General features: G+C 43.5%; 2 protein-coding genes across 13 annotated transcripts in view; one reads left to right on the forward strand and one right to left on the reverse strand.

The window, feature by feature from the left end:
- Window positions 1–4,783, reverse strand: part of Cspp1 (centrosome and spindle pole associated protein 1) — a 96,740-nt gene extending 91,957 nt beyond the window's left edge. For 7 of the 10 annotated variants that reach the window (XM_052175969.1, XM_052175966.1, XM_052175965.1 and 4 more), the window contains exon 1: window positions 2,691–2,786. The gene's annotated coding sequence lies outside the window, so the exon portion shown is untranslated. Of the gene's footprint in view, window positions 1–2,690; window positions 2,787–3,566; window positions 3,724–4,462; window positions 4,566–4,707 lie in introns of those variants that run through there. The other 3 variants (XM_052175962.1, XM_052175963.1, XM_052175961.1) reach the window with 3 other exon arrangements.
- Cops5 (COP9 signalosome subunit 5) lies at window positions 4,735–21,032 on the forward strand. 3 transcript variants are annotated; one of them, XM_052175970.1, is made up of 8 exons: window positions 4,735–5,132; window positions 7,514–7,748; window positions 8,732–8,860; window positions 9,563–9,628; window positions 10,499–10,584; window positions 14,609–14,720; window positions 18,465–18,613; window positions 20,798–21,032. In XM_052175970.1, the coding sequence occupies exons 1-8, from the start codon at window positions 4,825–4,827 to the stop codon at window positions 20,880–20,882; spliced, it is 1,170 nt and encodes a 389-aa protein (XP_052031930.1). In that variant the 5' UTR covers window positions 4,735–4,824; the 3' UTR covers window positions 20,883–21,032. The 3 variants fall into 3 exon arrangements, with proteins under 3 accessions (XP_052031930.1, XP_052031931.1, XP_052031933.1); XM_052175971.1 differs by having other exon boundaries at window positions 4,756–4,881; window positions 7,496–7,748; XM_052175973.1 differs by having other exon boundaries at window positions 4,756–4,881.
- The last annotated feature ends 2,596 nt before the right edge of the window (window positions 21,033–23,628 follow it).

A 23,628-nucleotide genomic window follows, 5' to 3' on the forward strand; every position in this document is an offset into this window, starting at 1 on the left:
GAGGTATTTCCTCAACTGAAGCTCCTTACTCTGTGATAACTCCAGCCTGTGTCAAGTTGACACACACAACCAGCCAGTGCACACATGATTCTAGCACAAATATTTAGATCATATCCCCTGCCATAATGACAGTCTAGGATGTAGGGAGCAAATATGAAATAGCATTAAAGGATTCAGTAAAGATACCAACAATTAAAATATCTAGAACTTTCATCAAATATATAGTGAGTTCCAGGACAGCTTGAGCATATTATATTGCAAGACATTGTCTCAAAAAATGGCAGTATTGGGGCTGGAGAGATGGTTCAGTGGTTAAGACCTCTTTTGGTGTGCCTTAAAAAAAATACAGTGTATTCACACTGTATATATTTTATACTGAAATAAATAATTCTAAAAAAAAAAAAAAACACTTCAAATTAAAAAATAGCAATATTAGTATTTCTGTTAACTCTGGATTTTGTGGGGCTATATATATGTATGTTTATTTGTTATTGGGTTGAAGTTGTAGCTTAGTAGATCACTATCACCCAATCCCAAACACCTGATGGGACGGGGAGGTGCTGCAGATTTTGTTTGATATGCGGCTCATATTTAAAATCCCAGGACTTGGAAGGATGAAGTATCAGAGGTAGTTTAGGCTACACATGGAGCCCCTATCTCACAAATATCATACCCACAAAATATTAAAAATATAGGAGGCAGCTGCCTGAAAAAAAATGACTGTACTACAAAAAAAAGGACTAGGGGCAGATGCTCAGAGAGACATAAGATGTAGACAGAGAGCAAGGGCAGACAGAAAAGACAGAGGGAAAGATGAAGTTTCTCATTAATCCATCCAGAAAGGATCTCACAGACTTCTCCAAAGCAGAAGACATTTACATAAGCTTTGACTATGGGTTCATCCAAATCTGGACAACTCATTCTGAATTTTGCTAGAGAAGCACATGCTATGTTACTGAGGGAAGAGCATGGGGTTGGAGAACTGGGTACAAAACCAGGAGCAATAAATAAATGAGAGCACTTAAAGCCTGAGCAACTATCACCAATGCAGCAGTAACAGCAGCCGCAGGTATACGTGTAGTAGCTTTGGCTATCCAGAATTGCTAATACACTCGCTCGAACACTTCTCTCAAGAGGCACAGCGTAGTACATGCAGGATGACATTGAAAATATAGTGTGGAGGGTTAGTGATGTCTCAGGCATTAAAGACTAGGCTTACAACCAAAAAGATGGAATTCGCTCAAGTTTATAATAATAGTTAAGCCATGCTTTTCCGAAAACCACATTTTAGAAAAGGTATCCTGAAAGCATCTTTTCCTGTTTGCCTTATCTAAACCTATCTGCTCCCCTCCCAGACCATCCTTGGGCAGGAGAGCTAAAAGATCCTCTCTATGGGAGCACGTCAGCAAACACTTCACACCAGAAAGTTCACCAAAAAAAGAAAATGTGTCTCCCTTGGGCTCTTTTTTCTCCCCCCCCCCCAAGACAGAGTTTCTCTGTATAGCCATGGCTGTCCTGGAACTCACTCTGTAGACCAGGCTGGCCTCGAACTCAGAAATCCACCTGCCTCTGCCTCCCAAGTGCTGGGATTACAGGCGTGTGCCAACACCGCCCAGCAGGGCTCTTTTTTCCTAGTCAACATGACAAGCCATTCTTCCACATAAAACTTAGCTTCTTAGAATGACTGGCTGTCAATAAGGCCCTTTTAAAAAATTTTCTCCCCCCACCCGCCAGACAAGGTCTCACTATGTAGCTCTGGTTGGCCTAGAACTCAGAGATTTGCTTACCTTTGTCTCCAAAGTGGTGGGATTAAAAGCATGTGCCACCACACCCTGCTATAAAATTGTATTGATTGCTTTTAGGGCCTTACAATTTACAAACTGTTTGAAAACTAGATCTTATCAAAACTTCTACTTCAGCTTCTTACTTAATCCTATTATTTTCTGAGCCAGCTGTATCTCAGAAGATGAGTCTCACTGCTAACATTTAATGAAAACTTAATTCAAGGCCTGGAAAAAAATGGCTCAAGATGTAAAGACACTTGCAGCCATGCAACCTGATGACCGAGGTTGACAGCTGGGATTCTGTAGGAGAAGATCTAAGATACATACATACACACACACACATATATGCTAACAGTACGTATTTCTTTCAAACCAGATTCAAATTCCATACAAAGATACTAATATCCAAGGCAGAGGGGTTCTCTCATCAAGCAACCACAGTGCGGTAAAAAAAAAGCAGCAGATTTCATAGGGATATGGGAAAGATTAACTTGCAAAGTAAGTGTCAAACATTAACCAACCCTCCAGGTGCAAGCACTCCCTGAGGCTTAGCGGCCGCGACGCGCCTGCACCGACTGCGCAGCAGAGCCGCGGCGGGTGGCAGATGCCTCTGAAAGCGTCAACGCGTTGTCAGGCAACCGGCGGGCCCGGAGGCCGCCCGGGAGTCTGCAGCGCGCGGCCAGCGCACCGCCCCCAGCCGGGCAGCCTCGAGACGACCGCCTGGGACCAAGCCCGGCCAGCGCCTCGCGACCCGCGCCTCAAATCCTGCCCCCACCACACCCGGAGTTCCCGGCTCCGCCCGCAGGCTCGAACCCCCCGCCCTGCTACACTGACCCGGGCCCGACCTCCAGCGCCCGGGTGCCGACTCTTCGCGCAGCCTTCCACACCCGCCACCCACGGACTTACTCCCAGCGAGGAGCCACTCTCCCAGCGGGCTCCACAGTCGGAGGCTCCGGCGACCCCGGCGCGGACCCAAAAACCGGTCGCCCGCTCAGGGCTCCGCCTCCCAGGCCCAGCCCCCCACCCGCCCTCCCTCCACCAACGGCCAGGCGCGGCCCCGCCCCCGCGGGCTGCCGGCAGAGGCCGCGCGGCCGAGGGCGCCCCCTGCAGCCCCGGAGGCCGCGCTGCACCCGCTGCTGCGCCGGGGGATTCCAACAATGTGGCCACTCCCGGGCTAAATCCCAGCCGTCCAAGCCCCGGGAGGTCTGAGTCACAGACAAAGTGTGGCTGTGAGAGAAGGAATACAGGCACCAGCGGTCTGGTCAACTCTCTGCCCTGGGCTTTCATCACCGTGGCTGGCTGTGTTTTGTTACCACGGGAAAAGCTTCTCAGAAAGACCTAAAGATACTAATGTACTCTAATGTCCCTAGTGTGCCCGAAATTATACTGTAAGAAGGTTCTATTTTATTTTTGGTTTCGTTATTTTGACATAAGGTCTCAAATAGTCCGGAGAAAGCCGGGTTCAAGCTCTTGATTCTCCATTCCCCACCTTCCAAGTACTGGAATTAGAAGAATGTAGCAATGTCTTTGTTTGTTTGGTCCTTGCTCTGTTTTGTTTGGCGCCGCTCCTTAACTTTGGAGCCCAGGCTAACCTCAAATCGCTGTTTTTGGAAGGCTTTCCTGTAACTCATCCTCCTGCCCCAACTTCCCAACTGATGGGTTAGACGAAGGTGTCACCACACTCCAATTTCCTCCAACTTCGGAATCCAAAACCAAAACGAACAGCAGTGGTGAAGAGTTAACAATTCTTTTGTTTCTATTAATAACTTGTCTGCTAAGCACCTGCATTAGAAGAGGATCCAGCCTGTTAGGAGTGGTGCAGTGCAACACCTTCAATCCCAGCACTCAGGAAGCAGGCGGATCTCAGGAGTTCCAGAACACAAAAATTACTGGGAAAAACAAAACGTCCATGTGAAGCAGCTACAGAGCCTTCCAGATCCTGTGGAAAGAGCAGTTACTGTCAAAGGAAGGCATCTCCGAGCTGTGCTTTTTAAATATTGTATGCTCTAAAGCAGAAATGTCAAGAAGTGCATTTCAAGCAATGCTTAACAACTAATATATTACCAAGCCTAGGGAAAAAAAAAAAAAGTTTTTTTTTTTTCCGGAGACAGGGTTTCTCTGCATAGCACTGGGTATCCTGGAACTCACTCTGAAGACCAGGCTGGCCTCGAACTCAGAAATCCACCTGCCTCTGCCTCCCAAACGCTGGGATTGAAGGTGTGCACCACCACTGCCCGGCTTGGAAAAAAGTTCTAATAGAATGAAAAGCTGGGTCGGGGGAGGAGCTAAAAGAAGTCTGTAAGAACCGTGTTACGGAAAAAAAAATTTAATATATTAGAATTAAATGAAACAATCACAAATTTCATGCATGCCTTCAACTTAAAGTCTAGTGAGCATTTGGGGATGAGAACGTGAGGGAAGGAAACCTAAAACTACGTCTGAAATTTCACATGAAGTACTGTAAGGCACAGATTGCCGAGATTAATTCTGCACTGAGACAAACCTTTCTTAAAAAGTAGCGCCTAAGGCACTCACAGCCCCTAACACTTGTATAAAATGTTACCCTATAGACTCGTCAAAAAGTTAACCTTAGCAACCCGTGAGTCTTGCTTGCCGCCTCGCAACAGTAGCGAAAACACAGGAGCGAAACGCCAACCACAAACCCCGGAGATACTTACACCGCTGCTTCTCTAGAGATATTTAGTATTCCAAACAATTTATTTCACTTGGAGCGCCTACCCGCCCATCCGCACAGCCCCCAGCCCGGGTTTCCTCCCACGCGCAATATGGCGGAGTCGGAGCCTGCGCAGTATGCGCCGAGACGGCCGCCTCCTTCCTGGCAGGTCGGCAAGCCCGCCTTCCGGCGCGAAAGGCTGTACCATTCCCGCACCGAGCCTTTGCGGCCCTCCCCGTTCGCACGTACGGATCTCCGAGCCAGCATGTTCTCGTTTCATCCGCAAGACTATTGTTAGGCGAGCCGAGCCGACCCTACGGAAGTGTTTTCTATGTCGCTGCGCCGCCGCCGCGCCCCGACGCGCGAATGGTCTGGACCAACGTCACCTCCGGTCTCAAGTGTCATGGCTGCCTTGAGAGTCTAGTGAGTGTGCACCCGTGGTGGGGAAGGTGCAAAGCCCGCACGCAGAGGCCCAGTAGAATAAAGTTGCATCTTGGTTGTGGAGGCGACAGCTTCTCCGGTCCCTCGGCCATGGCAGCTTCCGGGAGTGGTATGGCCCAGAAAACCTGGGAATTGGCCAACAACATGCAGGAAGCGCAGAGTATCGATGAAATCTACAAATATGACAAAAAACAACAACAAGAAATCCTGGCGGCGAAACCCTGGACTAAGGAGTGAGGAGGTCCCTGGCGAGATGCAGGGGAGGGGAGGGGAGGGGTGGCGGGACTGTGAGAGACCCGCGAGGGGTGGGAGATGAGGGTGGGGAGAGCTTGGCTTTCCGAAGGGCGTCGACAGAAGGCTGGCCACAGTGGTGGTAGTCTGCCTGATCCTCTAGGGCCTGCTTCGATTCCCCTTTTAGAAAGTTTCTTGCCTCCGGGGGGTATAAAGGGCTGACGTAGGGTGCGACCCTCAACAAAATTATTTTCGTAAATCTCACTCACTCTGCCTTGAACCTGGTGGCTACATGCAGTTTTGTTGCAGCCTTCAATAGATCCCAAACTGAAGAGCGTGGCTGTTTTTGAAATCAAATGAGCAGGGCATTGACCTTTAAAGAAAAAAACTCCATGAGCTCTTGGGATGATTTTTTTTTTTTAGCACTTTTTCCTCCTGTTACTAATATTTTAGAGACAAACTAAATCCTCTTACCGGCTCCCTAAATACGACTACAACAATTCACGCAAGCCAGGAATTATAAAATAGAGCCTAGAGGCTATTTGTCCTCTAGCCGAATCCATGTATCTTTGGGATTGACGACAAGTCAATCATTTCTAAAGAACTCAAAGATTCTTTAGAGAAAATTGTGTTAAGGAGAGTGAAGGAAAAAAATTACAAAAGGATGCTATGTAAACTTGCTGTTTCCAGGTGTTTTGTTTGTTGGCAAAGCTGGCTTTAACTGTCAGTATTCTATTTTCAGGATTTATTGAGTTCTTGCTGTGGGCCTGGCACTGGCCTGAAAACTTTAGTGTCATTTTTTTTTTAAAGATTTATTTATTATATATGTAAGTATATAGCCCATCTATAAGATAAAGGTTAAACATAGCTATTAATGATGTCATGAAGATTAGATAAGGTAATTTATTTAAAGGTTCCGAATGAACCATGTGTAATAAGAGCATAGTAGTGGTTGTTTTTTCTTTTTCCCAAGTAGATGGAGGAGCCAGTTTTTAAATTTATATCTTGATGTCTAAGTAACTTTGAGCTTGTGGTTGAAATCTAACAAACGCTGGAACCTCTACTTGGTTGCTTGCATCCAACAGGCCGTGACATCGCTGAGTGACCCGCACAGATCACTTGGCTCTTCCTAAAGCAAGCTGCACGTTTTAGATGGATGTGAATTCATGACTTCTTTACCATCTATGGTTGTACTTAACGTTTATTCTAGCATGCAGGGTATATCAGGAATTTTGAAATGTTGTTCAAGAGTTTAATCACATATGATGGTTAGTCACAGAAGGAAGGATACTAGATCTACTTTCAGTATGCTATCAGAAGGAAGCCACAAGCTAACACACTTTTTTTTGAGACTATCTTAAAAAGCAGGTTATATAAGGCTGGTAACAGTACCTTAGATTTTAATGTGTCTTAAACTAAGCACTTACTTCCCACACTAATAGGAGAAATACCTATTTATAGATAAGGGACCTGGCATAGACATTAAGTGGCCCTTCTGTCTCAGTTAGGGAATGTCAGTGTAAGGTTTAGAACTAAAAAGACCGATTTCAGAGGGCACACTTGTAGAAAAAAAAGTCCTCTGGCTCAGTGTTTAAGAATACTTGCAATCAAGCATGCAGACCTGAGTTCAGATCCCCAGCATCTATGTAAAAATCCATGTGTGGATATGTGTGTCTGTAATCTTTTAGCATTGTATGGAAGGAAAGCAGAGAGAAGAAGGGCTGTAACCTGGTCAGCCAGCCTCACCAGAGCAGTAAACTTTCAGTAAGAGGCTCTGTCACGAGCGACTGAAGTAATAACATAGAGGGAAATGAGCTGGGCATGGTGACACCCACATTTAATCTCAGCAGATGTAGGTGATCAAGTTCCAAGGACAGCCTGGTCTCCTGGACAGCCAGGGCTATACAGAAAAACCCAGTCTTAAAACAGAAGGTAGAAAAAGACCTGTGACAGCCCCTGTCACCTCCACATGCCATCTGCCATGTGGAGATGACATTGGCACAGTAATAAACGTGTACCACAGATAATAAATAAATAATTTAATTAATTACTCAATAAATTAATGTCAGAAAATTAGGCCTAGGAAGGTAATCAGGTATAATAATTCCATGTTGGTTGAGAAAAAAGACCTATGGAGTTGATCATTATTCCCTCACTTCCACAGAATATTAAAATTTATTTCAGACTTTACCCAAGTGGCTGAGCCGATGCCCTGTGAGATGTTCTTTCCAAGCACCTCGTGCTTGCTGCCTTCTTTTTCCTCCCACGTTCCACACTCCCATCACTATCAGTCCCTTCAGAACTTATTTATTTTCACAGAAACTGTCTTCTGAAATCGTACATTAAATAAAAACCTTAATCACAGTGTGATTTTGTTTTGTAGTCACCACTACTTTAAATACTGCAAAATATCAGCATTGGCTCTACTGAAAATGGTGATGCACGCCAGATCAGGAGGCAACTTGGAAGTGATGGGTTTGATGCTCGGGAAGGTCGATGGTGAGACCATGATCATCATGGACAGCTTCGCCTTGCCTGTAGAGGGCACCGAAACCCGAGTCAATGCTCAGGCTGCAGCCTATGAGTATATGGCTGCGTACATAGAAAATGCCAAACAGGTAAGAAGGTTCTCTCTTAAATTTAAAGACCTCAGAGAGTCTCAAGATGATGCCTGGGTTTCTGAACTTAAAACTGTCCTTTTCACATTAAATTCCATATTTTGGATTTGGTTTTTTCCAGACAGGGTTTCTCTGTATAGCCCTGGCTGTCCTGGAACTCACTCTGTAGACCAGGCTGGCCTCGAACTCAGAAATCTACCTACCTCTGCCTCTGCCTCCCAGAGTGCTGGGATTACAGGCGTGCGCCACCACCGCCCGGCAAAGTCCGTATTTTAAATTGAACAGTTTTTATGTGAAATTTTAAAAGTCTTGTGAAATTTATAATATTAGGTTGGGGGGGGGTTATACATTTTCATTTTCACTCTCAGTTGTGTTTTTTAAAAAAAGGAATGTAAGTTGGTGATAGAGCTCATGCTTGGTATTCATAAGCCCTGAGCTCAGTATCTCCAGTACCCCTCAGAGAAAGAAAAAAACAAGAACAACAACAAGTTTAGGAATTAACTACTCCTGAGTAGAGTATATCTATTAATGGACTATAATGAACTATCTAGGCTGACTTTTAAACATACAATAAAATAAAATACAATAAAATAAAAGCTAACTATGTCTTTATCTACGCGGAACAAGCTCCAAAATTGTTTGTTCAATTTAAAAGAAGAAGTATCGCATGTGCTATGCAGCTCTGTGCAGATGCGTCTGCTACTCTACAGAGTATCTGTGAGGGTCTATAAGATGTTAGAGTGAAAATGTCTGGGCTGAGAAATGCGGGAGGGAAAAGAAAGAGAAGGAGACTGGATGTCCTTGTTCTTGTACCTTGATAGCTTCACACTGTGCACATGTAGTATCTGTTCAGAAATTCCTTAACTTCAAAGCAGCATATGTTGCACACTGTTATTGGACCACAGTTCTACGTAAAACCTGTAAATGACAGTATCTGAGATTAAACCATACCTCAAGCAAGCTTGCTTTCTTTGATGTGTTAGGTTGGCCGCCTTGAGAATGCAATTGGTTGGTATCATAGCCACCCTGGTTATGGCTGCTGGCTCTCCGGGATTGATGTTAGTACACAGATGCTTAACCAGCAGTTTCAGGAACCATTTGTAGCGGTGGTGGTAAGTACTAAATGGAGACATTGTTTTGGCTAGGCTGCCTGGCCAGCTCACAGACTTTCCTCTTTGCTTTCCTTCTATACAATGCTAAGGTTACAGACATGCGTATCTATGCATAGATTTTTACACAGATGCTACTATTAAGTTCTTCAAGAAGATTTGCTAAAGAAAGAATACTGGAAAACTAAAACAGCCTGGTAAAAAATGGAGCTCTGGTATAAGTCTACCTAGGGAGTCTTAACCTTGCTGTGCCCCGCACTCTGTCCCATAGGCATTTAATCAGGGGTGACTGAATTGGAGAAGCAGAAATGGCTGGAATCTGTCTTCCTTTATATCCAGAGTGTTTTAAATGCAATCTGAAATTTTTAGGAGGAAACAAACTGTCGTTCATCTATTAAAGGGGGCAGGTATAGGAGGGTAGTTTCTCCATTAATTCATTTGTTTGTTTTAAAGACATGGTCTTGCCAAGTAGCATGCACAGCTTCAATAATACTAAACAAATATTCTTTAGTGATATAACTTAAGTCTAATCAATAATGTAACTGAAGGATTCCTATTTCACTTACCTTCTCTAATTATTTTGGTTATTTTCAGATAGTTTGCTAGATCATTGGACATGTATGTGGTGCTATATTTGTTTGTTTTCTGTTTCTGATGTTGACTCAGTGAAGCATATGGCTTATGCTGACCATTTGCCTCTTGTAGATTGACCCAACCAGAACAATATCTGCAGGAAAAGTGAACCTTGGAGCCTTTAGGACATATCCAAAGGTAATTTGGATGGAGGGGCTAAGAAGGGGCAATCTCGTGTAGTCAAGATTAGCCTTGAGTTTACTTACGTCTGAAGTACTAGGATCACAAGTGTGTCATCTCAGGGGTGTGTGTTTGTGTTTATGAGTACAGGCACTGGTCTACGGGTCAGGAGAGACCCGGGAGTCGGTCCTCTGCTTCCACCTTGGTTGAAACCGGATCTTTACTTTTCACTGGGTACAAGCGAGCCAGCATCTGTGGAGTCCGTCTCCACTTCTCTGCCCATAGACAGCTGGATATGCAGCTGGGCACGAACCAGGCCTGCGTTGTGTGGGTTCTGGGATCCAAATTTACCTTCTCACATTTATACACAAGCTTTTTTCCCTCTTTTTCTTTCTTTTTTTTCTTTCTTTCTTTCATTTTTTTCAGTGTACTAGGCGCGTACTCTACCCTTGAGCTGTACCTGTGTAATATCTTTTCTAGTGTAGAAGAACTTTTAAATACAAAATTGCAAACTGCTATAGGTCATATCAAATGATAACATTTATGTTATCTATTAATCTTGCCAAACATAGGGTTTTATTTACCAAGAAACATTTGTGTGCTGGTGGCAACTTGACAAGTACCAGAGAAACAAGCTAAATTCATTTCCTTTCCTGAAAGGAGCCTGTAGTCAGCACTGGATATTTGCACAGCCACACAGCACTGGCAGTCCTTTTGTCTCTGCCTCCCCAGGACTGAAAATCACATAGGCCCAGTGGGCCCAGCTGTTACTAAAATAGTGGTGCTTACTGCTTGGCTCTCCTGAATTTGCGCCCATACATGAGAAGCTGCAGAGAAAACTTTGCTTTTTGTAATTTTTAGTGTTCTGTTTTCTTTGTTTTGGTTTAGGGCTACAAACCTCCTGATGAAGGACCTTCTGAGTACCAGACTATCCCACTTAATAAAATAGAAGATTTTGGTGTGCACTGCAAACAGTAAGTAATTGAACAGTTGTTAGGCCTCCAGCTGTGGCACAGCAGCAGAGTGAAGTAGAGGGTTTTGGAAATGTCAAGGGATGCAGACTCAACCTTCCACTTCAGCAGAGTGTTTGTCTGCCTGCCATTCCCAAGTAATGTACGATTTAGTTACTTTTCTATTGCCATGAAAAAAACACCACAACTCAGTCAGCTTATAAGAGAAAGCATTTCATCTGTGGCTCATAGTTCCGGAGAATTAGTCCATGGCGATCAAGGTGGAGAGCAGAGCAGCAGCAGACAGGGGGCTAGAGGAGCAGCTGGGAGCTGTGTCTGAGCAACGAGACAAAGGCAGAGGGAGAGAGGGGATTCACTAGCTAAATAGTGGGACTTTTTGGACATAACACCCACTGTCAGTGACACACCTTCTCCAACAATGCCTCGCCTTCTAATCCTTTCCAAGCTGGCCCACCAACTAGGGACTAAGTATTCAAATACATGAACTATGGGGCCATTCTAACTCAAACCACTGACTCCTGTGACCAACCTTGTAAGGTCTTCAGCAGGAGGATCTTCGATGTGTTAAGTAGTTAGACGTAGATAAAAATAAACTACAGATGTTTTGTTTTGTTTGACCTTGTAGTGAGTGCCAGGCTTTGAGCCCAGAACCTTGTGCATGCTGTAGCACCCCATTACTAACCTACATCTCCTCACCTTCCAGGGTTTTGGTTGGTTTGGTTTGGTTTTAGCTTTTTGAGTCAGGGTCTCTCCAGCCCTGGAACTCACTCTGTAGACCATGCTGGCTCTCACTCCCAGAGATCTGCCTGCCTCTGCCTCCTGAGGGCTAGAATTAAAGGGGCGTGTCAGCATACCCACTTACCTGCCTGAGTTAGAGGGGCGTGCCACCTTACCCACATACCGCCTGAGTTAGAGGGGTGTGCCAGCATACCCACATACCAGCCTGAGTTAGAGGGGTGTGCCAGCATACCCACATACCAGCCTGAGTTAGAGGAGTGTGCTACCTTACCCACATACCTGCCTGAGTTAAAGGGGCGTACTACCATACCCACATACCTGCCTGCCTGTTGTTGTCTTAAGACAGGTGTTCATGTAGAAGGGCTGCTCTTCAACTGAGTTTTCTACCTTCTGAGTGCTGCCACACACAGCACCTTATTTATGAGTCTTAGCTTTATTAATACTCAAGTTAAATGAAATGAACCTGTAGCACTGTCAGGCCTTCATGCATAATAAAGATGTATTCCAACAGAATTCTGTATAAACAAAATCACTAACAAAGTAGAAGCATGATTTCTTTAATGTCAGAACTGTAGAATCTCGCACGCTGGCTGCATTAACCTTTCACTTCTAAAGCTGACGTTTTCACTTCAAGTCCTAGAGCTCATTTACCACGGTCAGTTCCTTTTTCTCATCCTGTGGGTCTCGGAGCGTGCCTTTCCCCACAGAGCCGACTCTGCTCTGACCTGCTGCGAAGCTTCTGTTAGCTTTCCATGTCTGTGACAAAACACCTGGGATCACTTCCGAGAAGGGAAGTTTTATTTCTTCACTTTCAGGTTTCAGTCTTCAGTCAGTTTTGGTCCAGTTGTTTCTAATTCTACATCACGGTGAGAGCGTGTTAAAGCGGAAGGCACTGGATGGTGTCTGGGAAGTGGAGCCAGGTAAAGAGGCTTTAAGGAAGCTGGTGTGCACAAACACCTCACTTCTTCCACTGGCTCCCACTGCCTAAAGTTTGGCCCACCTCCATTGTCTCTGTGGCTCAAGTGCTCAACACTTGGCCTTTGGAGGACGCCAGATCCACAGGGCAGCACTCATTAGACCGACCTCTCTACTTCCTTGTGCATTGAGCACACAGTAAATCAGAACATAGGTAAAGAACTAGCGGTAAAGACGATGCTTATAGAAATGCACCTCTTGTCCTCACCTGTGTCTCTTCTTTTTTTGAGCCTGGGTTTCTTTGCAGTCCTGTCTGTCCTGGAACACACTCTGTAGACAAGGGAGGCTCAACCTCAGAGATCCATCTGCGTCCCAGGTGCAGGATTAAGGGTGTGAGCCACCGCCACGTGGCTTGACGTGCACAACAGGTGTCTTCACCTTCAAAGGCCTTCACTTCGTTCTGATGCCAACATTTTTTAAAGCATTTATTTATTTTTACTCCATGCACATTGTTTTTGCCTGTGTGTGTGTGTGTCGTGCACGCACGCGGGTGTTGGATGCCCTGGAACTGGAGTTACAAGCAAGTGTGAGCCTCCATGCTGGGTGCTGGGAATTAAACCTGGGCCCTCTGGAAGAGCAGCCAGTGTTCTCAACCCCTGAGCCACCTCTCCAGCCCCTAAAGTCAACTTCTTATCCTCACTGCTGGACCTTGATGAGGAACCACAGTGTGCCCACCTTTCTTTACCTTCGACTTGACCTGAGGGACGTGGCCTCAGCGTCTGAGCCTTTTTCTCTTCCTGTCTACCTGCTCCATGGGCTTTCCTTTCTGAGTACCAATCCTCAGTTTCTCTTAACACCCAGATGTACTGCCACAGCCAGATTTCAGAAACTCCCCTCTCCTGTATCACTGCTCTGCACAGATACCTTCTATGGGTCCCAAGAAACCAGAGGATAAAGGAAACTTCGTAGCTTTTAATTAAATGAATGTTTTCCACAAATGAGATCACAACATAGCTTTCTGGGTTTTCCCTACATAACTCTACTCTTACTAATTATCCAGCCAAACAGATGTACTTTTATATGTGTGTGTATGGCATGGCACAGGTATGAAGAGAGACAACAGGACAACTTCTGTGGGATCCATTCTCTCTTTCTACTTTTATGTCTTTACTTGGGATACAGAGGTCCATCTCAGGTTTCCAGATTTTGCACAGCAAATGCTATTACTGACCCAGCCACCTCAGCAGCCCATTAAAGACTTTCACAAGCATTGCATTGGGGCTTCTCAGATAGCTCGAGCTCTAAATGACCAGTTGAGTTCTACTCTAAAGAACTTGTTATTAGGCTGGAGAAATGGCTCAGCAGTTAAGAGCACTGACTGTTCTATCAGAGGTCCTGAGTTCAATCTCCAGCAACCACATGGTGGCTCACAACCATCTGTAATGGGATCTAGTACCCTTTTCTGGTATGTCTGAAGACAGCTACAGTATACCCATATAAATAATTAAATCTTTAAAAAAAAAAAAACTTGTTATCTCTAAAATAGGGGTGGATAGCTCTTTTATGTACACTGTAGTATCAGTCACTATTATTGAGTATTTTTTATCATATTTAACTTTGATCTGAATGATTCGTTTTTCAGAGCAAGGAATGTTCTTGTGCTTCCTTATATCCATTGGTTTATAATCAGCTAAAATATTTAAATATTTATTACTTAAAAAAAATAAGGTCTGTCACAGTTACACAACCTTTAATCCCAGCATTTGGGAGACAGAAGTAGGCGGTCTCTGTATGTTCAAGGCCAGCCTGGTCTATGCAGTGAGTTCTAGGCCAGCCAAGATTGTCTTTCAGTAGTAATAATAGGTTTTTCAGATGTTTAACTAAATTACTACCTTTCAAAGCAGTAGGAATTCTTCTAGGCCCCTTCAGAACTACTCTAAGGTGTGCTTTTTAAAAAGCACACAGGCCTCACTAGAAAAAGTAAGAAGTGGGAGATCCGTGTGTCTCATTTCTAGAATTTTCACAAATGCTGAAAGACCTAGAGCTGCCGTCAGGCAGCCCGTTTAGTTCAGCCTGTTGTCAGAACTGGTGAGTTCAGTAACAGCTCGGTAATCACGTGTCACTTAGGAATTCCAATTGCTACTAGCCTCTTAGAAATTTTGGAGCACTACAAAAGGAAAAAAATAGGTATATAAAGCAAGGAAGTCTAGTAGACAGTTTTAGAGTCATACCACTTGAAGACAAAAGAAACACTATATTTAGCTGTTCAACTATATGACTATAAAATATAATTTTGCTTAAATGTAGGGAAAACTTCTATCTAATATAACTGCATTTTTTTTTTACCTGCCAAATATGTGCTCTTGTTTTGTAGATATTATGCCTTAGAAGTCTCATATTTCAAATCCTCTTTGGATCGTAAACTACTTGAGCTTTTGTGGAATAAGTACTGGGTGAATACCCTGAGTTCCTCTAGCTTGCTTACTGTAAGTACTGCACCTACTTCACTTGAATTTTGTTTTCCTCTGAAGCCCACGTTGACGCATGGTCAACTCAAACATTGAAGGCCAGAGGCCAGCCCAGCTGTGTCAGTTCTCTCCTGTGCATAGACCCCAGTGATCACTCAGGTTGTCAGGCTTCGCAGAAGCTCCTTCACACACACTGAGCCATCTTACCAGCCCCTGGCTTCAGGGGCTTGAGTGTTAGGATCACAGGCAAGTGCTATCACACCTTACTAATTTCATTTGTAGCCAGGCTACAAAACTGTTTTATATTTGAAACTCATTTCACAGAAAGGCATAATTTCAAGGCTGGAGCAGGTTTCTGACCCAAGCTAGATGAGGATGCTAGGCAGTCCAGATGGGGGAGAGCTGCTTGTGCTTTGAAGAGGTTCATAGGGGAAGAAACAAGAATACAGTTTTTGTTGCCTCAGATAACAGGTAGGTCTCTGACACGTAATACTCTAGCCCAGTGGGTCGAGACCCTCGCAGAAATCATATCAGATATTTACATTACAATTCATGACAATAGCAACATTACAGTTATGAAGTAGCAACAAGATAATTTATTGGGGGGAGCAATTTCATCACAATATGAAGACCTGTATTCAAGGTTCACAGTATCAGGCAAGCTGAGAAACACCGGTCTAGTTAGAAATGACAGGATACCAAACAAAGGAAACCGAAATGTTCCTCGAGCAAGACTAGGTTCTCATTCAGGAGATGTTGTGAAGTCACAGCTGTCTCTGAGCTCTGCGTGGTCCACATTCTGGCTGCACCTGAAAGCAGATGGCCTCTGGAGCATCGCATCTCAGTGTTGAGCAGACAGAAACAGCACACACCCTGCACGGCCTCAGGCAGTGCCTGCTGTGTCTGATAGGCTTCGCTTGGCTTGCATGCTCATCCTTAAGACGTGCTGTGGGCCACGGCTTCAGAATGATGAGTGACTAGGCCAAGGCGAGGGGCACGCTGCTGGGCTAGAATAGAAGCAGCAGTTTCAGGAACACAGGGATTAAGATGTAGAAGAAGGTCCTGAAAGAAATCTGAAGATCATTACAAATCCCAGACAAAGAAAAACATTAACTCAATAGTTTCCAATGCATTAAAATCTAATATTATTAATAATAATGGATATATATTTAATAGTTATATGTTTAGAACTTAGTGGTTTTATTGTTTTTACTTTCTGATAAAAAAGACTACTTCATGTAATAAAGTATAATTTGAAATAAATGGGGTTTGAAAACAAATCTGAGACTATTGCTAGTCCTTGGTGACCTTCAGAATGTGGTTTGTCCCCTCTGCTCCAGACTAGCCTTATAGTTTGCTTCATAGCCAGGAATGGCCCTGAAGTTCTGTCTCCACCCTCTGAGTGCTGGGGTTAGGCATGTGCCATCACATCCAGCCATAGTGGCTGGGCCTTTCTGTCCATGGTCTAAAGTGGCGACAGTGGCACTAGATGTAGCACTAGGGTACACTACAGCTGAAAGTGCCTGCCTTGATAATGATTGCTAGTGTCTTGTTTGGAGCATTATATTGTTGGAAAGACTCACTTGAGCCTATTCATGTCATAAACATAACTTTGGCACGGTTTGTGTTCTACTTATTAGAAGTAGCAGCATTAAAAAGAGCAAGTTGGGCCCGTGTCTGTAATGCCGGGCTTTGGAACTTGGGAGGTTTAGTCAAGAGAATTAGGAGTTCCGGGTCTTCCTTAAGACATAGTAAGAATGAAGCCAGCCTGGGCCACATGGGACCACCTTGTTTTAAACACAAATAAAGGAGAACAGTCATAACAGCAAGCATGTATCCCGTGTGCCAAGCACTGTGAAGTGGATATTGACTTGAAGACAAGTATATCCGCAGTCAGAAGTGACACCTGGTGGCGAGAAAAGAGGACACTAGGACAACAGCAATAGAAGCAGGCAGAGGGCCTACTTGGGCCTATGACAGCAGGAGTTGGGACAAGTCTCAAAGCTCACCAGCTGAGCTTCCTCACCAGACTGAGACGAAGCATTGCCTTATGTGTAGCCGTGAGTGGCCCAGAATCCACTATAGCTGAGACTGCCTGATTACACTGACAGTTGCTGGAGCTATACAAATCTACAGAACAGATGGCTCAGAAAGTTATGGCACTGACCACAAAGTTTGGTGACATGGCATCCTTAGAACCCATTTGGTGGGATGAGAGACTAGACTCCTGCAGATTTTCCTCTGACTACATGTATGCTGTGCCACCTGCATACACACAAACACACAGAGAGAATAAATAAACAAATGCAATTAAAATGTTTCTAAGTAAAAAAAAATAAAAATTGTAGTCAGGTGGTAGTAGCAGCACATGCCTTTAATCCCAGCACTGGGGAAGACACTGCCAGCCTAGTTCCAGGACAGCCAAGGCTACACAGAAAAGCCCTGTCTCAAAAGAAATGTTTAAGATCACAACTTGTCTCCTTGTGTCTGCATTTCAAAGATTATAGGCATGTACCACCCACACAATGTTGTTGGGGGGTTTTTTGTTTGTTTTTTTGTTTGTTTGTTTTTAGACTAAAACTAAAAGACAACCTTTTTTAAAAATATTACAATTAGCAAGACATGGGAGTATACACTTGTAATCTATTACAGCTACTTAGTGAGTTAGAGCATCAGCTATTTGATACTTTGTCTCAAAACAAATAAGTGTTGTTAAGCCTGGGGATTCAATTTGGTAATGGAATGTGCTTTTACAAGACTATAGACTCAAGCCCCAGTGCCACACTTTACACAGATATATAGGGAGATAGGCTGTTAACGTATGCATGAAACCTATACTATTTTTTAGTTTGTATAATATCTATGTAATATTCAAGCAAAGTGTATGCATAATAGATTACTCAAATGTAGGTATAAACACATAGATTAGTACTCTTAACAAGCACAGTCACAAAGCTCAGTCATTATTAAGCCTTTATAAGGTGTCCTGGACAGTCCTAAGAGCTTCAGACGTATTGCTTATTTCATTTTCAGAATAGCTCTAAGGTGGAAATGACTGCTGCTGCCCTCTTCTGTTTGCAGAAGGGGTTGCAGAGGCATCGTCCAGGCTTCCCAGCTCACCTGCAGCAGGGCCAGAACCTTCCCTCACATGGGCATTCCTCAAAGCCTTCATGGTAGCAAATACTTAATCAAAGGAGAGAATTCCACATTCAATCTTGAAATTACTTTTTAAAGATCTACAATTGAATTAATATATTTAGGAACAGTTTTTACAGCTGTGACTTAACTTCTTCACTGTCTATCCATTCCATCTGTACATTGGTGTTAGTTATAAATAAGATGTTAATTTACATAAGAATCCATGCATTTTTTAGCCAGACATGATAGCACATGCCTTTATTCCCAGCACTCAGAAGGCAAGAGACAGGCAGATCTCTCTGAGATCAAGGCCAGCCTGGCTTATATAGCAAGCTCCAGGCCAACTAGGACTACATAGTGAGACCCTGTCTCAAAAACGTGTGTGTGTGCATATGTGTACAAAATGGATGTATACCTGTAGTTCCAGCTATGCAGGAGAGTAGGACCAAGTTGGGAAACTAGCAAGATCCTATCTCAAAACATAACTGTAGTGGAGTACTTGTTGTATATGTACTGAAACTCATATATGTCCCTGAAAGCAGTCTTAGCTGTGGAAGAAATCGGAATTTTTCTTTTTTTGGTAACCTTGTGTAGTACAATGACACAGTCCTCCTTTCTCCACAGAATGCAGACTATACCACGGGCCAGGTGTTCGATTTGTCTGAGAAGTTAGAGCAGTCGGAAGCCCAGCTGGGGCGGGGCAGTTTCATGTTGGGCTTAGAAACGCATGACCGCAAGTCAGAAGACAAACTTGCCAAAGCTACTAGAGACAGGTAAGGACATGCATGCAGGGATCCTGTCCTAACTCTCTCGGAACTTACCGATGGTGGATTCTGATTGCTTAGGGTTTACTTTAGTACACCTTAGGATAATGTCTGAATATTATTTGCTTAGCCCTTTTAAAAAGTCATACGTAAATTTTAAATTCACGCTTTGAAATTTTAAGGGACATTAAGCAAAAGATAAAGTTCAACTCACAGATCTAGGATATCATAGAAAATGCCACATCACCCTTTATAGGTTTAGCCACAGGTGTACAAGGAAAGTTGGTCTCTGACTAGATCTCTTTAGCAGGGATTGGGATGGGGGAAGCTTACAAGGGCTGCGGGATTAAGATTGAATTAAGATTTCTTTAATTTGCCAAATTCCAGATTCCAGAGTATCATGGAACAGATTCTTAACTCCCTGGGCTACAATTATTCTTCCTGCAGTATTTTATTATCCCATGTTTTACTTCCTAAGTATTTCCTTGGGATGTGGTCTCTGATAATTTAGATGTGACCTTCTGATGCATACACTGATATGGGTTTAAAACTAAGATTTACTGCTACAAAAACTTGAGTTTCAATATGATTTAGGCAGGAGGAGGAGAGAACATTTGGACAGCTGAAAGCTGGCCCAGTCCTGTCTGCTTGCGCATTGTTCTGTAAGGCTCTTTATTTGGCCCACTAGCCCGTTTCCACTCGGGGTGAAGTTTTCCTTATTTTCGTAGGCCATCTGTTTCTATGCCTTGCCAAACTTGAAACGCATGACTTTCCTCCCTCTCCTCCTGGCACTTGCAGGATTTCCACCTATATTATGTTTTTCTCTTACAGTCCAATAAAATCGTCTTTGAGCATTTTTTTTTTAAATGTGGAGAGGAAAAAGATTATTCCATAGGAAGGAGGGTGGAGGGATGATAAAGTATATCCTGACAGCTGGAGTCATCTTCTGGTAGAAAGACTTCTGGGGCTGAGATGGAGCTCCATGGTTGAGCACTTCCTGCCACGCACAGGGCTCTCCGTCCATCCCTAGCACCACAAAGAGACCTCTCCTTGGCTTTCAGTAGGTAGACTGGCCCAAGCGAGTCACGTTTGCTTTACCTGTCTTTATGACTAGAATGTCAGATAGATAGATAGATAGATAGATAGATAGATAGATAGATAGACAGACAGACAGACAGACAGACAGACAGACAGACAGACAGACAGACAGATAGATAGATAGATAGATAGATAGATAGATAGATGTTTTATCTATATTCATTTTTCAGTGCTGAGCATGGCACATGAATTTCTTTTTTTTTTTTTTTGTTTGGTTCTTATTCATTTTATTGTTTTTTTCCTCAGAGGATTTCTTCACATTTATTTAAAAAAACAAAAAAAAAACAAAACAGTAGGTCAATGAAGGATAGTGATGAAAATAGAAAACGTCTTCCTGTGAATTACTGTAATAAAAAGTTAACTCTTTTTAATATTGATGGAGCTTTGTCATTTTATTATCGTTTCTGAAATCTCAAGTCCTTTACCAATGACCTGACTTTCAACTCTCTAGAGGATCTTTATAGTTATTTCAAAAAACAGAATCCTTTAAGGTTTTTTGTTTTTTTGTTTTTGTTTTTGTTTTTTGGTTATTCTGAGGAATAACAGAATTTAAAATTTCTTTTACATTTATATGTGCTGTGTGTGTGTGTGTGTGTGTGTGTGTGTGTGTGTGTGTGTGTGTGTACACCTCCCAGCTATGCCTATGGAGTGCACAAGACAGCTTGTGGGATCTGTTCTTCTTCCACCCATGGATCGAACTCAAGTAGCAAGAACCTTTGCACAACTGAGCCATCTTGCCAGCCCCAGGAATAATTTTTTTTTAATATACTACAAGAATCATTATGTAATTATTGAATAATACTATACAGATCCATAATGAATGTATAGTTTTAGTTGCCCTCAAAACAGAATTTTTCCCAAAGTCAGAGTAGTAAAATTAACTTATGAATTTATCAACATTAACATAGTTACTCTTTTATGAAGGAACTAGTTTAATAAATAGGCAAAGCAGAACATCAAAAAATCAAGGAAAAATGGTGTCATTTGGAGAGTGACTAGAATGGAGTCACTATTGGGCATTCTGGGATGAGCGTGAGGGGAGGAGTGGTGTTGGAAGCTGCTTTCAGGTGGTAACTGTGTGTTTCTTCTTTCCAGCTGTAAAACCACCATAGAAGCCATCCATGGACTGATGTCTCAGGTTATTAAGGATAAACTGTTTAATCAAATTAACGTTGCTTAGTTACCACTGAGTACCTTTCCTCAGAGCTGGTGTGGGGAAGGAGAAGAGGCTCTGGTAACACTTTTAACCCAGTTACCAAAACTCAGATTAGAAGACTAAGGTGCTGTGTGGTGTCCTGAGTATTAGCACTGTAATAAAACTATCACGTGATATTGTCCTGTGGTTTGTGGGTGGGGTTGCTCTTGGTGCTCTTGTTTATGGGAGGAAAAAGACTTACTAGACCTATTGTGTTTCAAATCCTGCCTAGTGAAGTAATCAAAGAATCTTAGCATTTAATCACACCATACTTACAAACTTTTCAGTTTTTCTTGTGCCTTCTCTTGACAGTCTTAGTAAAAATGTAATGTAACTTAAAATAAAATAGCATCTGACTACAGAGCCCTGACTGGCCTAAGTCTCACTATGTAGCCCAGATTGGCCTCAAATTCACAGCTCAGCCTCTCAAATGCAGGGATTACAGTCTCACGACAGCACTCCTGGATTAACATTTTTATATCCCTATGAAATAACACTAAGACCTATCATGCTTTATTTTCCTGAAAAACCGCAAAAACTTACTAGAGACAGCCAAGCATGCAGTATCTAGCAATTCAAATATTCACTGAGTACCTTCCCTGACTGAGCACTTTCTAGAGCGTGGTTGGCAAGCTAGGCATGTCAGCATCTATTCAGAGCTTAGTGAAGGCTAAAAGCAAGAGATCATGTGGCAGGGAACTCTTGAGAAGGAATGCTTGTTCTAGAGGGTTGGTAAGGTAGGCTTACAGAAGGTCCACTTGAAGGAGAGTAGGTCTAGCCAGAAAAGAGGTCACTATTACTACAAAGGAGTGCAACAGTGAAGTGTGTTTCTGTCAGACTTCAGATTGTCCAGTTGCACGTGGGAAGGACCAAGGGTGACACAATAGGTAGGACAAGAACAGCTGCTTCAGGGCCCCATGACGCCGATCCTAGCAGCACTGAGAAGGCTGAACAGCAGAAATGTACAGCATTGTCTTCTCTAAGAGCACTGTAGAGACCCATAAAGCCTGCATGAGAAGCCATGGAGAAGAAAGGGAGTAGAACCATGTGGTTGTCAATAGGCAAGAGGATGAGACTGCAGACACAGAAGTGTTTCAAAAAATAAACTAAAAAGAAACTTTTCAAAGGCACTTAAGAGGCCACCTGAGATGGCTCAGTGGAGCCCACACAAGGCAGTGAGGAAGAAACAGCATCACAAGTTATCCTCCGACTGTTTTGCACCAAAAAACACCATGACCAAGTCAACTCAAAAAGAAAGTTTAATTGGCTTATGGTTTAAGTGAGCCAGAGTCTATGATGGCAGCAGGGAACCACAGAGAGCTCTCAAGACCTTGTTTTTTTACACCCTTATATGGAAAAATACATTCTTTTCTCACATACTGATTATGGCTTCTCCTTCCCTTACTCCTTTCAGTTCCTCCCTACCTCCTTTACCATCCAGATCCACTCCCTCTCTGTCTCTCATTAGAAAAAGAACAGGCTTCTAAGAGATAACCAAATGTGACAAAAGTATAAGATTTCTTTTAAAAATCACATTGAAGTTGGACAACACAAACAGAAGAGCCCAAGAGAAGAGTCAATGACCTATGAAAACACTAAACTGGAAGCCATAATATATATACAGAGGACCTGTGCATGCCTGTGCTTGCTGTCCTAGTCTCTAGGCTCATATGAGCTTTGCTGGGTTGAATTAGAAGGCCTTGTTCTGGTGCCCTCCATCCCCTCTGTTGCCCACACTCCCATCTATTCTTGCTCAAGATTCCCTGTGCTCTGAGGACAGGGTTTGACATCCCATTTAGAGAGGTGTGTTCCAAGGTCCCTCTCTCTGCACATGGCTGTGGGTCTCTGTGTTCCCATCAGCTGCAGGAGGAAACTTCCCTGAGGATGGCTGAGCAAGGCACTGATCTATAAATATAGCAGAATAGTATTGGGAATCATTTTGCTGGTTGTTTTGTTTTATTTGGACCAGTAGTATTTGCTTTTACCACAGGTCCCTGGACTGTCTAGTCTCCTGTTCTTGGTTACCCAAGCAATATCATGTATGGGTTCCACCTTGTGAAGTGGGCCTTAAATCAAATCAGGTATTAGTTGCTCTCTCCCACACGCTTTGTGTCACCATTGCCCTAGCATATCTTGCAGGCAGGACACATTTGTCAATCTAAGGGTTTGTGGCTGCCTTGATGTTTATGGTTTTCTTGGTAACCTTCAGAGTCCCCTCCTGTACCAAAGATGCTAGGACACGGGGGGCCAAGGCTCTGCAGGCACCGGCTTGGACTCTCCATGTTCAATCACTTGTACAGGTGTCGTCTTCAGCCATAGAGCTGGGCTGCAGTTTAAGGAGAGCAATCTATTGTCTTGGCAACAGCCTGGGTTGTTTGGGGGTTTCCATGGGACCCATTAGCTAACAACTCGACTGGAATATAACTCAGCACCAGTACTGAAAGCTTTAGTGGGTGACAGGAGATGGCCATTTGGGATATAACTCAGCACCAGTACTGAAGGCTTCAGTGGGTGGCAGGAGATGGCCATCAGGGAACCCATTATTTGGTGTCTTACTTAGATTGCCTTCATATGTATATATAGTTTAGTTTCTATTGAATTAGGTTTCCATAATCCCCTCCAAATGTCCCTTAATTTTAGCTGTCTTTCCCCACATTCCCTCCCTCAATCTTCCCACTTTACCCTCCTGTTCCCTTCCTCTATACCTATGCTCTGTGATTGTAGAGAGTTT

This window comes from Apodemus sylvaticus, chromosome 3 (assembly GCF_947179515.1).
Source record: "Apodemus sylvaticus chromosome 3, mApoSyl1.1, whole genome shotgun sequence".
Classification (NCBI taxonomy): domain Eukaryota; kingdom Metazoa; phylum Chordata; class Mammalia; order Rodentia; family Muridae; genus Apodemus; species Apodemus sylvaticus.

Excerpts from the sequence above, each read along its gene's own strand:
- Cops5 (XM_052175970.1), top strand. The coding sequence starts at position 4,825 with ATGGTCTGGACCAACGTCACCTCCGGTCTCAAGTGTCATGGCTGCCTT. Across the intron at positions 5,133-7,513 it reads GCGAAACCCTGGACTAAGGA|TCACCACTACTTTAAATACT; the intron begins GTGAGGAGGTCC and ends TTTGTTTTGTAG. Across the intron at positions 8,861-9,562 it reads AACCATTTGTAGCGGTGGTG|ATTGACCCAACCAGAACAAT; the intron begins GTAAGTACTAAA and ends TGCCTCTTGTAG.